The sequence below is a fragment of the Pipistrellus hanaki genome (assembly GCF_964339955.1).
Source record: "Pipistrellus hanaki genome assembly, chromosome: 5".
Lineage (NCBI taxonomy): Eukaryota > Metazoa > Chordata > Mammalia > Chiroptera > Vespertilionidae > Pipistrellus > Pipistrellus hanaki.
This window is the reverse complement of record NC_140507.1, coordinates 76,466,446-76,480,266: the sequence shown is the minus strand read 5'-3', so window position 1 is coordinate 76,480,266 and position 13,821 is coordinate 76,466,446. Positions and strand designations below refer to the sequence as shown.

Here is a 13,821-nt window from a genome sequence, read left to right as displayed (position 1 = left end):
TTTGCACTGGCTGGGCCCATCCAGGGCTCTATGTGGCTCCCTCCCTCACCTCTTCAGGTTTTTGCCTGACTCCCATGGACTCAGAGAGGCATTCTTGACCAGCCTAGTTTATTTTTTTCCCAATATGTTTTAATTGATTTCGAAGAGGAGGAGAGAGGGAGAGATAGAAACATCAATGATGACAGGGAATCGTTGATTGGCAGCCTCCTGCACGCTCCCCACTGGGGATCGAGCCCACAACCCAGGCATGTGCCCTGACTGAGAAATGAACTGTGACCTCCTGCCGAAACTGGTTTGGCTCAGTGGATAGAGCATCAGCCTACGGACTGAAGGGTCCCGGGTTCGATTCCGGTCAAGGGCATGTACCTTGGTTGTGGGCACATCCCCAGTAGGGAACGTGCAAGAGGCAGCTGATCGATGACTTTCTCTCATCGATGTTTCTAACTCTCTATCTTTCTCCCTTCATCTCTGTAAAAAAATCAATAAAATATATTAAAAAAGAAAAAAAGAACTGTGACCTCCTGGTTCATAGGTCAATGCTCAACCACTGAACCATGCCAGCCGGGCCCGACCACTCTATTTTTATGGCACCCTATGCCCACACTGGTACTCACTAGCCCTTTACCCATTTTAATATTTTTGACATTTCACACACTACACATTTTATTTCCTTATTTTGTCTCATCCTTCCCCATGTCCCCTTTCTGATCACGTGGGGCAGGAATGAGTGTCTGCCCCATTCACTGAGATGACCTCAGTGCTCAGGACAGGGCCTGGCACACAGGTGGCGCTTGAGAGATGTTTGTTGAATGAACAGACGGAGGACTGAGGATTGGTGCCCAGCCTAGCCCTGGAACCCTGCAGCTGGGTGGAGGCCCCACTGAGCTAGGTTGGGAGAGGACAAACGTACTGCAACAGGGCTTTGGTTTTACGTGTGGGGTCGTCGGGCCGGAAGTTCTTGTATTCCTCCACCTCCTTCTCCAGGGACAGCAACTGGCTCTGCAGCTTGCTGCGCAAGGTCGGGAGGGACTCCCGGATGTGGTTGGTCAGTTGCTGCAAAGAGAAGCCAGAAATGACAGATCAGTGCAGGCACGAGAAAGAGCCATGTAGGATGGCGCCTGGGCCCGCCACACCCTCCAACCTCAAGAGAAAGCAACGAAATATCAGCTAGAGTCACACTTGTGCACTGAGCAAAGAGAGGCTGAGAAAAGCCCACGGGGCTTTGTAGGACAGATCAATTGTTTACCATGGATTACACACAATTATATGCAAGGGCATGTGTGCTGACCCAGAACAACCGCCCACAAGTGCTGCTCAGTGAAAAGCCCAAGAGGCCATCACAGGACCATGGACTGAATGACGGATGGATGGGTGACGCTGGGCAGATAAACAGACAATGGGGAATGTACCCTACGAAAGAAAGGCACAAAATATATGCATTAAGTGCTCCCTTCTGTGAAAGACAGGGAGAAAGTAAGAACGTGTTTTTATTTGCAGGAACTGAGAAAAGGAATACTCAACAAGAAACAAATGTGAAAGAAATGGGCAGAATGGGGCAGGTGGGCAGGAAGGAGACCTTTCACCGAAGCCCCCCTTTCCCGCTACTGTTCTGCTTTTGCATCATGTGGATTTGTTCATTATTCATAAATTTTAAAAGGAGGCAGCAGTGCAGATAGATGTATTGTTAGAAAAAAAGCCAGATGAAGTAGTGGGTAAATATCTTACTGTTTAAGGGGGGTGGGGGAGGAGAGGGGAGAGAAAAAGGGGAAGGAATGGTAAAGAGAGGCAGGGGGGAGGGAGAGGGGTGGGGGGTGAGTAGACATATTGGCCCTTTAGGCCCCGCGTGTCTCTAGAAGGAAAGCCAGGAAAGATGACCCTGGCCACCTCCTCATGGGATGGGAGGAAATGGGACGTTCACTATATTTGGTCTATAGGACTTTTTGCTTTGTTTTGTTTACTATTATGAGGGAGGGAGGAGAACAGAGAGATAAAAGAGAGAAAGGAAGGGCAGGAGAGGGGAGAAGGGAAGGAAGGAAGAGACGTGGGGAGGCTGGTTGGGCGGAAGGGCAAAACAAAGCCATAAAATCAGCTAACACCCCAAAACTGCAAAGTGGTGTTTTGTTCCATCTCTCCTGCCGTAGAAAAGAAGTTAAAAGATGCCCATCAATGCCGAAATTGGTTTGGCTCAGTGGATAGAGCATCGGTCTGTGGACTGAAAGAAAGGTCCCAGGTTCGATTCCGGTCAAGGGCATGTACATTGGTTGCAGGCATGTCCCCGGTAGGGGATATGCAAGAGGCGGCTGATCAATGTTTCTCTCTCATTGATGCTTCTAACTATTTCTCTCCCTTCCTCTCTGTAAAAAATCAATAAAATATATATTAAAAAAAGAAGAAGAAAAAAAAGATGCCCATCAGGTAAACACAAGGCGTCAAGGAGCATCACACTCTGGGGCATGAACTGGGCCCCCCCAAAGTCCTCTGTGACCAGGGGCCCTCTTGGGAGCTACAGATTTCTGAAGGTGGACTTCGTGCTCTGCAGATCCCTCCAGTCTCAGAAAGCATCCTGAAGCACCAGGGCGGCTCCATGTAACCCTTGGGGAAGTAGAGGGGCAGTGGACCACCGCCCCAGGAAGCATCTGCTGTGCAGCCAAGCCCTCAGGAGGCCAGCTGGGCTGCTGGCTCTCAGGAGGCCCTAGCAGCTTGCAGGGTAGTTTTACTTCCCTTCCGGATCTTCCAGCCTCTGCCCAGGCAGACTCATTTCCTTTCTTGGAGGGCCCCTTCCTTTGGGCACTTCCTTCCCTCTTTGCTCCCGTGAGCTGTCTCTGCCTCCCAGTCTCTTCCTGGCCCTCATTACTACCTAACACTTGATTGCGCAAGTGCAACCATACAAAACCACTGGCACACCTGATTCAGAGTCTTCTGCAGGTGTGGGGTGCCCATGCGATCAGCCATGTGCCGGTAGGCCGGGTGAGAGAGAAAGAACTTCCTCTCGGCTGCCAGTGCCGCACGAATGTCTTTCTTGCCCTCGATGTCCTTCTGGCTTCGGTTCACCACACCAATGTAGCCTGCGGGGAAAGAGGGTTAGAGCAGGCGAACCAAAGTGCCCAGGTGCCATTGCAGCCAGGCACGGAGCTAAGCAAGGTGAAGGTGAATACCTGGATTCTGTCCTATGAGTCACTGAGTGACTGGGTTACAAGCTGTACACATTCCTTAAAAACACGAAGAATGCAAATAGAGTGAAGTTTTGAAAAGCAACACAAGTGTTTGGAAACAAGCTTTAATAAAGGTGAAATCCAGAAGCTGAGCTTTGAAGACAGGTAAGAAAAAAATCTCAAAAAGGAGGACAATTCAGAGACAGCTAATCTTGCCAGAAATTAAAACATATTTTAAAGCTGTTATTTGGAAAAGGTTGGGTATATTGGGGCATGTATGTCCAGAGAGATGAGTGCAATAGAAAGCCCTAAATCATACCAAGTAGCAGGTGGAAACTAACAGCTAACTCTTCAAATTCAGTGGGAAGAAAGCTGAGATATTCAATGGTTGCTGTTGGTCAAGTTGGATACCTACCAAAATTAATTCTTGAGGGATCACTAATATACACATAGAATACGAAACTACAGAAGTACTTAAAACCATTTTTTAGAATAAAAATGCTAGTGTGAAGAAAAGATTTGCAATATTTAGAAATAAAGAGTAGATAAATAAAAACATTAAGAAGAGGACAAAATAGAGAAGGGAAAGGGGATGGTAGTCAAAAAGTCAAAACAGCCGGTTGGTGTGGCTCAGTGGCTGAGCATCCACAAAGTCTCAGTTCGATTCCCAGTCAGGTACATGCCCATGTTTCAGGCTTGATCCCCAATGTGGAGTGTGCAAGAGGCAGCCAATCAATGACTCTCTCTCACCAGTGATGTTTCTATCTCTTTCTTCCTCTCCTTTCCTCTCTGAGGTCAATAAAAATGTATTTTTTTAAAAAAAGATAAAACATTCAGGAGCCCTTGAGCATGGACACAAGGCACCAAGCAATACATGGATATGAATGGCATTGTGAGATATAAAGAACTTAGTAGCCGAAACCGGTTTGGCTCAGCGGTAGAGCGTCAGTCTGCGGACTAAAAGGTCCCAGGTTCAATTCTGGTCAAGGGCATGTACGTTGGTTGCAGGCACATCCCCAGTAGGGGGTGTGCAAGAGGCAGCTGGTCGATGTTTCTCTCTCATCGACATTTCTAACTCTCTATCTCTCTCCTTTCCTCTCTGTAAAAAATCAATAAAATATATTTAAAAAACAAAAACAAAAAACAAAACCTTTATAAAAATAAAAAAGAACTTAGTAGGCCTGGCCAGTGTGTCTCAGCTGGTTGAGCATCACTGAGAGGTTGCCAGTTCAATTACCAGTCAAGGCACAAGCCTGGTTGTGGGCTTGACCCCAGTAGGAAGTGTGCAGGAGGCAGCCAATTGATGTTTCTCTCATCAATCTCTCTCTCCCCCTTAACTCTCCTCTTCTATCTAAAATCAATAAAAACATATTAAAAAATAAAAGAACTTAGCTTATTGCCATCAAATGGTAAATGCTCAATAAACAGAGGCAGTTATTCATTGCTATTGATATAATTAAAGTTGGAAAAGTGGAATGCAGATAGGTGACCAAAGACCTGAAGTGACATCCCCATTCCCTTGACGGTGGGGGTCTTTCAACTTTCTCTTGGGGAGAAGGGGAGTGGCACCTGCTGAGTCTTAGGGAGACTTGCTTTTTGTCCTCTCCATGTCTGTCATTATGTCCATTTACGAAGGCAAGCCAAAGTGAGATCACTTGCAAAGGACTCAGAAAGGATCACAAGGAGAACCCAGAGCTGAGCCCAGGCCCCTGGGAAGCCCGCAGTCCCTGTCCTCCCTATCATCATGAGAGAAGGATACAGTAGGGGGCAGAGAGAGGAGTCTGGCTTAGGTTTGGGTTCCTCTAAGTGTGCCGTGCTTCTGAGTCTTTCACAGGCCGAGAAAAAGGATCCAATTGGAAGGATTCTAAAAGCCACGGAGCAAGAGGAGAAAATTGAGCGCCTGAGGTCTTACGTCGGAAGCAAGTGTGTGAGTGGAGACAGGAAGAGTTCCTTTCTTGGAAACAGACAGGAAGGCAGGGGAGGGGAGACAGATAAACAGTGAGTGGGGAAGAAGGAAGGTGAGGAGTGCGTGGCAGCCGGCCACCAGGCGGCATTGCTGAGCACAGCTAGTGTTTCTCGGAGTGTAAGATGGTGGTCAGACATGTGCAGGGCTGAGCTGCTGGCGGAGAGCACGGGGACAATGGGGTCTGCTTCCCGTTGCAGTACTGACTCTTCCTTCCTAAACCTCTGACATGGATTTTTCTTCAGCCTCTGATCCTCACAGCGAAACAGGGTTTTGTGCTCCTGACCACGTTCTGTCCTGATCTGGGGCCACCTCTCACCAATGCCTCAGCAGTGCTGGGGCAAGGTGGAAATCAAGGTCGGAATGTTTCCTCCCAATGGCTGTCCCAAATATCAAGGAGAGAAACCCCAGGAGCAAAACACAAGATCGAAATGGTACGGGCAGGGTACAAGAGCCAGAGGGGAAGAATGGAAAAGGCAGCAAAATAATTAGGGAAGAAATGGCCTTAAAGAATGAAAAAACAAAACAAAACAAAAAAAACCCTCGATGGATAGTCAGCACTGGGCCACAGGGATAAATTCCTAGAAGCACAGGTGTTCAACAAATAGGTCGAAAAACCAGAAGCAATGTCAGTGTTCAACAAATGGGGAATGAGTAACAAACAGCCCACACACTCCCATATAAGGAACTCCATAGGATGTTTTGAAGCAATCTTGAAGAATATTTGCCTGTTGTGGGGAAATGTTTCGCTATTTTGCTACGTGAAATGGAAAACCAGGTTACAAAGCAGCATGGCACTGGAGGGCTGGAATTCAAAATCAGCTCCACTGCCCTGGCCAGTGTGCTCAGTGGTTAGACTCTAACCTAGGGGTGTCGAACTCAATCAGAGAAGGGGCCAAAATCTAAAATCCAGCCTAAATCGCGGGCCGAATGGTTTACTGAACAGTCATAAACTGACAATGTCATAAACTGACAGCGAAGTGCAGTGATGACAGCGCGGTGCGGGCCACATTGCAAGGCCTGGCGGGCTGGATTTGGCCCGCGGGCCTTGTGTTTGACACATGTGCTCTAACCGTTAGAGTGTCAGCCTGTGTACTGAAGGGTCTCAGGTTCGAGTCCCAGTCAAGAACACATGCCTGGGTTGCAGGTTCACTCCCCACCCCCAGTGGGAGGCAACCAGTTCATGACACACATCGATGTTTCTCTTTCTTTCTCCCCTCCCTTCCTCCCTCGCTCTCACTTTCTCTAAAAGAAATGGAAAAAATATCCTCAGGTGAGGATTAAAAACAACAAAAAGAAACAAAAAACTGCTCCACAACTTACTAGCTGTGTGAGCTGGGGCAAGGGATTTAGACTATGCCTCAGTTTCTTCATCCATAAAGTGGGGATGAGAATAGAGCTACCATGTAGGTTGTTATCAGAATTAAGTGGGCTCCTACATATCGAGCTTAGAACAATGCCTGGTACATATCAGACACTTAATAAATGTTTGCTACTCATTTTTTGGAAATAGAAATACTTAAGACCGGCTGGTATGGCTCAGTGGTTGAGCATCAAACCATGAACCACGAGGTCACGAATTTGATTCCAGGTCAAGGCCCATGCCTGGGTTGCAGGCTTGATACCCAGTAGGGGGCGTGCAGGAGGCAGTCAATTGATGATGCTTCTCTCTTATCCATATTTCTCTCCCCCTCTCCCTTCCACTCTCTCAAAATACATACATACACACATATATATATACTTAGGTTACTCCTCTCAGAAGATCTGAACCTAAAACTGAGCCTAATCAGGCTTCTGTCTAGATTTAATTACCAGTTTATAGGGAACCACCATTGGCCAAATCCCGAGTGTGGGATGTGGTCTGACTTCTTCCACAAATGAATGTTACAGAAAAAAAAAAAAAGGGGGGGGGGTTGTGGCAGGGGTGCAGGGGGGAGCTGTTCAGCAGAATGTTAAAATGATATTATGTCTGGGATTTGCTTTATAAACTCACAGGAAGAAAATGACAACAGGAGGCAAGAACATGCGGAAGATTCAAGATTAGTTGTATGCTGATGACCACAGGGGCTGGGTCCATTCTACTTTCAAGAATATTTGAAAATTCTCATAACAGGAAACATCAAAATTAATAGAAGTTACAAATTCTTGTGAAAATTTTGGAAGAATACCACCAAGTGTTGACTAGTGGCTATCTAGGGGAATTAGGATGTGGATGATTTTAGCTTCTTCTTTCTTCATACAGTTGACTCTTGAACGATGCAGGGGTTAGGGGAGCATACGTCCAGTGCAATTGAAAATCCACATATTAACTATACCCAGCTCTCCACATATTCGGGTTCCCAATGGGAGTGGACCCTTGAAAAACACGGATTTGAACTGTGCAAATCCAGTATACTGTACATGGGTTTTTACACTGACCCACATAGTTCAAAACTGTATTGTTCAAGAATATTTGTTTCCTCTTGTTCCCCAAATGAATGGGTGTTAAATGCATAATTAAGAAATGAATGTATACAAAGAAAAAGACACATAAGAGAAAAAAGAAGTTAAAGGGTTTGCAATGTACAGAAAAGCAGTGACTTCTAGGCAGTGGGGAAATGGGTGATGGAAAACTGTATCTGGGAGCATCTGCTGAGGTTTCAGGAATGAGAACAAAAACAAGCTTTGTTTTAAAAAAGCAGAGGTGCACCTGCTCTCCAGCTCCACCCTACCTATTTTTCCTGCCCTCCCCTGGCCCTTGGCCCTCCAGGTCTTCCTCCCCGGCCCTATGGCCTCCGCTGCCCCACGCCAGGGCCCCCAGCCTCCCACACAGCCTCACCTCTTCTCAAGGGGAGCAGCTTGTTCTCTAGGATATCCCTGGCGTCGGTGCCCTCGTCCATCAGGTCCAGCTTGGTGATGACGCCAATGGTCCGCAGGCCTGAAAGAGCCCAGAGGTGAAGGGCACCGTTAGGAAGAAGCCCCAGGCCCACAGGTGCAACAGCCTCCTCCCTTCCACCCCTCCCCACTTATGCAGTGCAACCTGGGACAAGCCACAGTGTCACCTACCCAGACTCTAGCTTCCCTCCTGTGAAATTAACACAGCCACAGCACCAATCCCAGGTAGTTGGCCATAAGAATAAACCTTGTGCGTGGCAAATGTTCAATCAATAAGCACTGGCCACCCGGTCAGCACGGCTCAGTGGTTGAGTATCGGCCTATAAACCAGGAGGTCACAGTTTGATTCTCAGTCGGGGCATATGCCTGGGTTGCAGACTCAACCGACACTGAGGGGCCTGTGAGAAGCAACCTATCAACGATCCTTTCTCATCATTGATATTTCTCTCTCTCTCTTCCTCTCCCTTCCTCTCTGAAATCAATTAAAAACAAACAAAACACTGGCCACCATCAAAGAGAACATTAGTGACTTGATTGGAATCAAGGATGCTGGGCAAGCTGCAATGCTCAGGGGAACCTGAAAGTAGGATTTGGTGGTTACCTTGTGGGTCGACCTCCTTGGCCAGCTTGAGGGCATCGGAGTTGGCCAGGTCCATGTTGGCAGGGGTCACAGCTAGAATGAGGCTGCTCTCCCGGCTGATGAATTGCAGGATCATTTCCTTGATTTGGTACTCGATGTCTGGGGGTTGGTCCCCGACAGGTACCTTGGTGATGCCTGGGAGGTCTATGAGGGTCAAGTTCAACACTGGAAGAGAAACCAAAAGGAAAAGTCATAAGCTGAGGGAGGGGCAGCACACACAGCCACTTTAGCCACTCGGCTCATTTCTCCAAATACCAGGCGTCAGGCCTCAATTGGGTCACACCTTTCGATCCAGTAACTCCTCTTCTAGGATCTTATCCTACAGACACCCTGTATCTACTCTATTTCGGTGATATAGTTTTAAATGAGAACATCTGTTTTGCATACTAAAATGGCTTTAAATGGCTAAATAAATTTCAACCCAAAGATTCAGCCAATACTAAGGAAACATTAAAAACAAAATGATGATACTCTAATAAGAAGAAACACACTCCGAGATACATTCACACAAAAAGAAGCATAAATGATTTTTAAATAATGCTATAATTTGAGTAAATACACACATGCATATATTCATAAATGCTTAAATATGCATTATCATTTGAAGAACATGAAATATATTTGTAATATTGGGGGCCAGGGTGGGTATTTACTGTATTTTCTTCTGTAATTTTTAAATATGAGCCGCCACTAGGCATAATTTGTTCAAAAATAAATTTTAAAACTCATCTCAAGGATCTCATAATGAGGAGTTAAGAGTCTGCTGGAATATTTCCCAAATGCTATCTAAGTTAGCAATCTGTGCTCTGGGCCAGAGGCTGTGTGTGACCATAGGCTGCTCTCTTTATGACACAGAGTGTTCAAGTCAGGACTTTTACAGAGAAGTCTTTCTGGATCCTCTGGAGAAACTGAAACACTTGTCACTATGGGGCCACCATCACCTGGGAGCCAAGCGGAATCTGCCCTTTTAAAAGCATACAAAAATGGCAATTACAAAGTAGTCACGGGGATATAAAGCACAGCATAGGAAATATAGTCGATAATATTGTCATAACTATGTATGGTCTCAGGTGGATACTAAACTTTCGGGGGGTATCATCTAAGTTATATAAATGTCTAACCTCTATGCTGTTACTAATAAAATACTGAAGCTAATAAAATACTGAATGTCGGCTTTAATTAAAATTTTCTTTCAATTAAAAATAAATACATAAAGAAGTAAAAGGAGCATCTAGCTACCAATTGCCCCAGTCCCCACCACACCCAAGACTTCCTGGCAGCTGTTTTTCTTAGAGCTGAGATCAGTTTCTCAGTATCACCTTTCTATCAAGAGTGGGAAGCTACAGATGAAGAGGGCTGGGTGTATGTGAGAAGAACGGGAGGGGACACGTTCTCTGTGACAGTCACACGCTCACGCTGCCTACCATGCGGCGAGTAGACCCGCAGGTTGATGGGCACGGGGGAGATGCCCTTGTTGGTCCCCGTGACCCTGTCGGTCTCCGCCTCAATCTCCTGTCGGACTTCATCAAAGTCTGTAAACTTCTTGGACTTGCAGTGCAAAAATTCAGCATATTCTGCAAAGGGAAGAAAGATGTTCAAAATGAGAAAGAAAGCAGTCTTATAGTGGGTGGGAAGCAGGCGGCCTTGTGAAACAGGTACTTTGCAAGCAGAAAAAGTGAAGAATCAGTCACAATCATTTCAGGAATCCAGAGAGCAATAGATTCATCCTGTGACAAGTATTTAATGGGGAAAGGGGGACTCCTATAGACCCAGCCCCTTTCCAGAACTCAGGGATCTTCAAGGAGCAAAACTGGCAAAAATTTCATCCCCATGGAATTGATATTTTCATGAAGCATTTTGCAAAACACATAGTGACATATTATGAATTTTAAAAAAATCAACAGATGGATGTGACCACATTTATTCTGTTTGGATGGACAGAATAAAAGAGGAACTATGACATCACTCAGATCATGGGTTATATCATTTTTAAAAATGTTTTTTAATTATTTCAGAGAAGAAGGGAGAGGGAGAAAGATAGAAACATTAATGAGAGAGAATCGTTGATTGGCTGCCTTCTGCAAGTCCCCTACTAGGGATCAAACCCACAACCCAGATATGTGCCCTGACCAGGAATCAAATAGTGACCTCCTGGTTCACAGGCTGATATTCAACCACTGAGCAATCAGAAGTTGATGAAACTTCCTCTATGGTGTCATACACGACACTGAGTCCTGGGTCAGGATGCAAACCTCCCTCACCATGGGTCATAGTCAAAAGAGGTGCAAATCTGTTGTCCCATTGTGTTCCCATGCCAGCAACACTTGCCAGCTGGCACATGTCCCTGGGATCCATTTGTCTTTCCTCAAGACACCCACATGGTATGAGGAATAGAGCAGTACTGTTTGCCTCACCAAAGCTTGTCTCAATGTCCCTCCTCCCCTCCTGGCTAGTCAAGGGATCCCTAGACACGAACCCTTCAGAAGAAATGCTTTCTGGGTGGAGCCTCAAGTGGATGTACGAGGCCACTGCCTGCCTTCTGAGCCCAGGGTGTCTGAAAGCCATATTGGCACTGAGAGGGAGGGAAGGAAAAGAAGGAACTAACAAGGCAGTGCTGGCCCTGTCATCAAGCTAGAGAAATCCAAATCCAGATATGGGATAAAGAATAAAAATATATTCATTGTAGGACATAGGAATTTACTAAGTTTACAAGTATTTACCAAATAATCCCTCAATTTTTCCTTATGTTTGAATTTTCAGAGTAAATGTTGGGAATAAGGCTAAGAGATCACGGCTCCTGCCAAAAAGAGATGCTAAAAAGAGGGAAATAAGTCACACAGCAAAGTCTAAAGAACTGGACCACTACAGAGATGCCAAAATGTTTTCTACAGTCTTTCACAAAGTAAAAAACTAGAAAGCACTTCCATGTCCACCAGGAAGAGACATGCCTACATAAACTGCAGCACAGACATATCATTACTAGTAGCTGCCTCAAAAGAAAGGATGGAGGCCAGTGGGCACAGTGGTTAGTGTCAGCACAGGCACCGAAGGATCTCGGGTTCAATTCCCAGTCAAGGGCACGCACGTACCAGGTTACATCTCCAGCCCCAGTTGGGGCTCATGTGGGAGGCAACCAATTGATGTCTCTTTCACATCAATGTTTCTCTCTCTTCCCCCCCCCCCACTCCCCACTTCCTCCTTCCCTTCCATTCTCTCTCTCTCTCTCTCAATCTCTCTCTCTTTCTTAAAAAAAAAAAAAAAAAATCAATGGGGAAAATATCCTCAGGTGAGGATTAACCAAAATGAGAGGGAGGGAGGAAGGGATGGAAGAAGGGAGGGAGGGAGGGAGTGAGGGAGGGGAGGAGGAAGGAAGGAAGGAAGGAAGGAAGGAAGGAAGGAAGGAAGGAAGGAAGGAAGGAAGGGAGGAAGGAAGGAAGGAAGGTCTAGAATTTCTACCCACAGGTCACAAGAGAGAGAAAAAAAATGAGTTCAAGGAACTCATTTCGCCTTCCCATCAAAGTAACCTAACAAACTATGACCAACATTCAGCCCTTGTTTTGTGTTGGCCATAGCCTGCTCCTCACAAGCACACACCTCGGCAGGTAGTCATCTCTGTAATGCCTGTACTACAGATAAGAAAACTGAGGCCCAGAGAGGTGAAGTGACTTGACCCAAGTTCAGCAGTGGAGCTAAGATTTGGAGTTCAGATAATCTGTCTTCAGGCAGTGGCTCTCAAGTCACATGGCCGCCGTGAAGCCACCTACGGGCAATTCTTCTCTGAAGCTCTGAAGGGTCAGGGGGACACCCTGAGCTCAGATCACTGAGGACCTTGTCCAGCATGGGCGCTGGCCACTCAGCGCAGGGGCAATGAGGACACCAGCTGGAGGATTCAGGATCACCCACCCCACCCCCATCGGCTGACCCAGTTCCCAAGGACAGACACGCTCCAGCTCTCTACAAGGACGAGAGGAAACACTCGGCTGCTCTTGCTGCAGCAGCCACCCAAGAACGGAACAGTTCTCCCACCCCCACAGCAAACCCCATTTCTTTCCCGGCTCAGCACCTGCTAGAGACAATCTCCCTTCAAGGATGAGTACAGGGGCAGTGGGATGAGAAAAGTCCCCTGCAAGTGTTGGTGAAATGGAACCTCTGCCCAGCCAAGCCTAGTACCTAGAAGGCCTGGCCCCACCCCCTCCTCTTCCAGGGTCTACCTGCCTGTCACTTTTTAGGGAGCTTTTCCTGACTCCATGTCACCAGGCATTCCATCCTGCATCTTGGGTCTCTTCCCCCAGCAGGGCCAGGTCACTGTGGGTAGTGTTTATGGGACCAGGACCTGTCAGCTGTGGTCCCCCAGGGCCCTGCATGTGCTGGCAGTCTCCAGTCTGTGTGGGTCAAGGATATGCAGGAGACTGTGCTGAAAGCCCCCGCTTCTTCCCCAGCCTGTCAGCGGGCAGCAGGAAGGTTCCCTCACCAGCTGCCGTCACCCACACGCACCCTGGGTCTAATCTGCAACCTAGGCACGTGCCCTGACTGGGAGTCAAACCTGCAATCTTTTGGGGTGAGGAACGCCGCTCCAACTAACTGAGCCAGCAGCTGGGCCTCACCACCTGCCTTCTTCACTGGGCTCCTTGCCACACTGGAACCGTGTCCTAGATTCCAGGGTCATACCAACATGAAAAAGCGTTTACCAAGCCTGCTTTCTCCCCTTGGCACTGACTCTTTTAAAGCCAAACCTCAGCCCTCCTCTCCTGGGAACCCTCTATGTCTCCCACTCATCTGAGTAAAAGCCAGTCTTTACCACGACCTACAAGGCCCTACAAATTTTCCTTCCCCCCAATTTTTGACCTCAACTCACTCCTTCTCCAGTCATGCTAGCTTCCCTGTTCACAACTCCAGGCCTGCTCCCATCTCAGGCTCTTCTCTCTGTCTGCAGGCACACTCAGGGGTCCCTCCCTCAGGAGGCCTGCCCTGGCCCCCACCTGAGATGACAGACCCCCCCATCTCTTTCCCCCTTCAGTGCCTTATCCTTATCATCCTCCAATCACTCCAATTCCAGGTACCTTCTCATCCTGTGTATTTTCTCTGGTTCCCAGCTGGAAGGTCCACCCCACAGGGCAGGGAACTGATTCTTGTTGTACACTGTGTCCTCGGGGCTCCTTCTGGGCACGCAGTAGGTACTCAATAATTTTATG

General features: G+C 47.2%; 1 protein-coding gene across 11 annotated transcripts in view; it reads right to left on the bottom strand.

The window, feature by feature from the left end:
* The window catches only part of DNM2 (dynamin 2), an 86,299-nt gene that overhangs the window by 33,784 nt on the left and 38,694 nt on the right, over positions 1 to 13,821 (bottom strand). For all 11 annotated transcript variants that reach the window (XM_084885679.1, XM_084885684.1, XM_084885677.1 and 8 more), the window contains exons 3-7: positions 10,054 to 10,203; positions 8,591 to 8,794; positions 7,934 to 8,032; positions 2,905 to 3,065; positions 911 to 1,053 (exon numbers count right to left, since the gene is read on the bottom strand). In XM_084885679.1, coding sequence (XP_084741805.1) covers positions 911 to 1,053; positions 2,905 to 3,065; positions 7,934 to 8,032; positions 8,591 to 8,794; positions 10,054 to 10,203 — 757 coding nt within the window. The remainder of the gene's footprint in view (positions 1 to 910; positions 1,054 to 2,904; positions 3,066 to 7,933; positions 8,033 to 8,590; positions 8,795 to 10,053; positions 10,204 to 13,821) is intronic.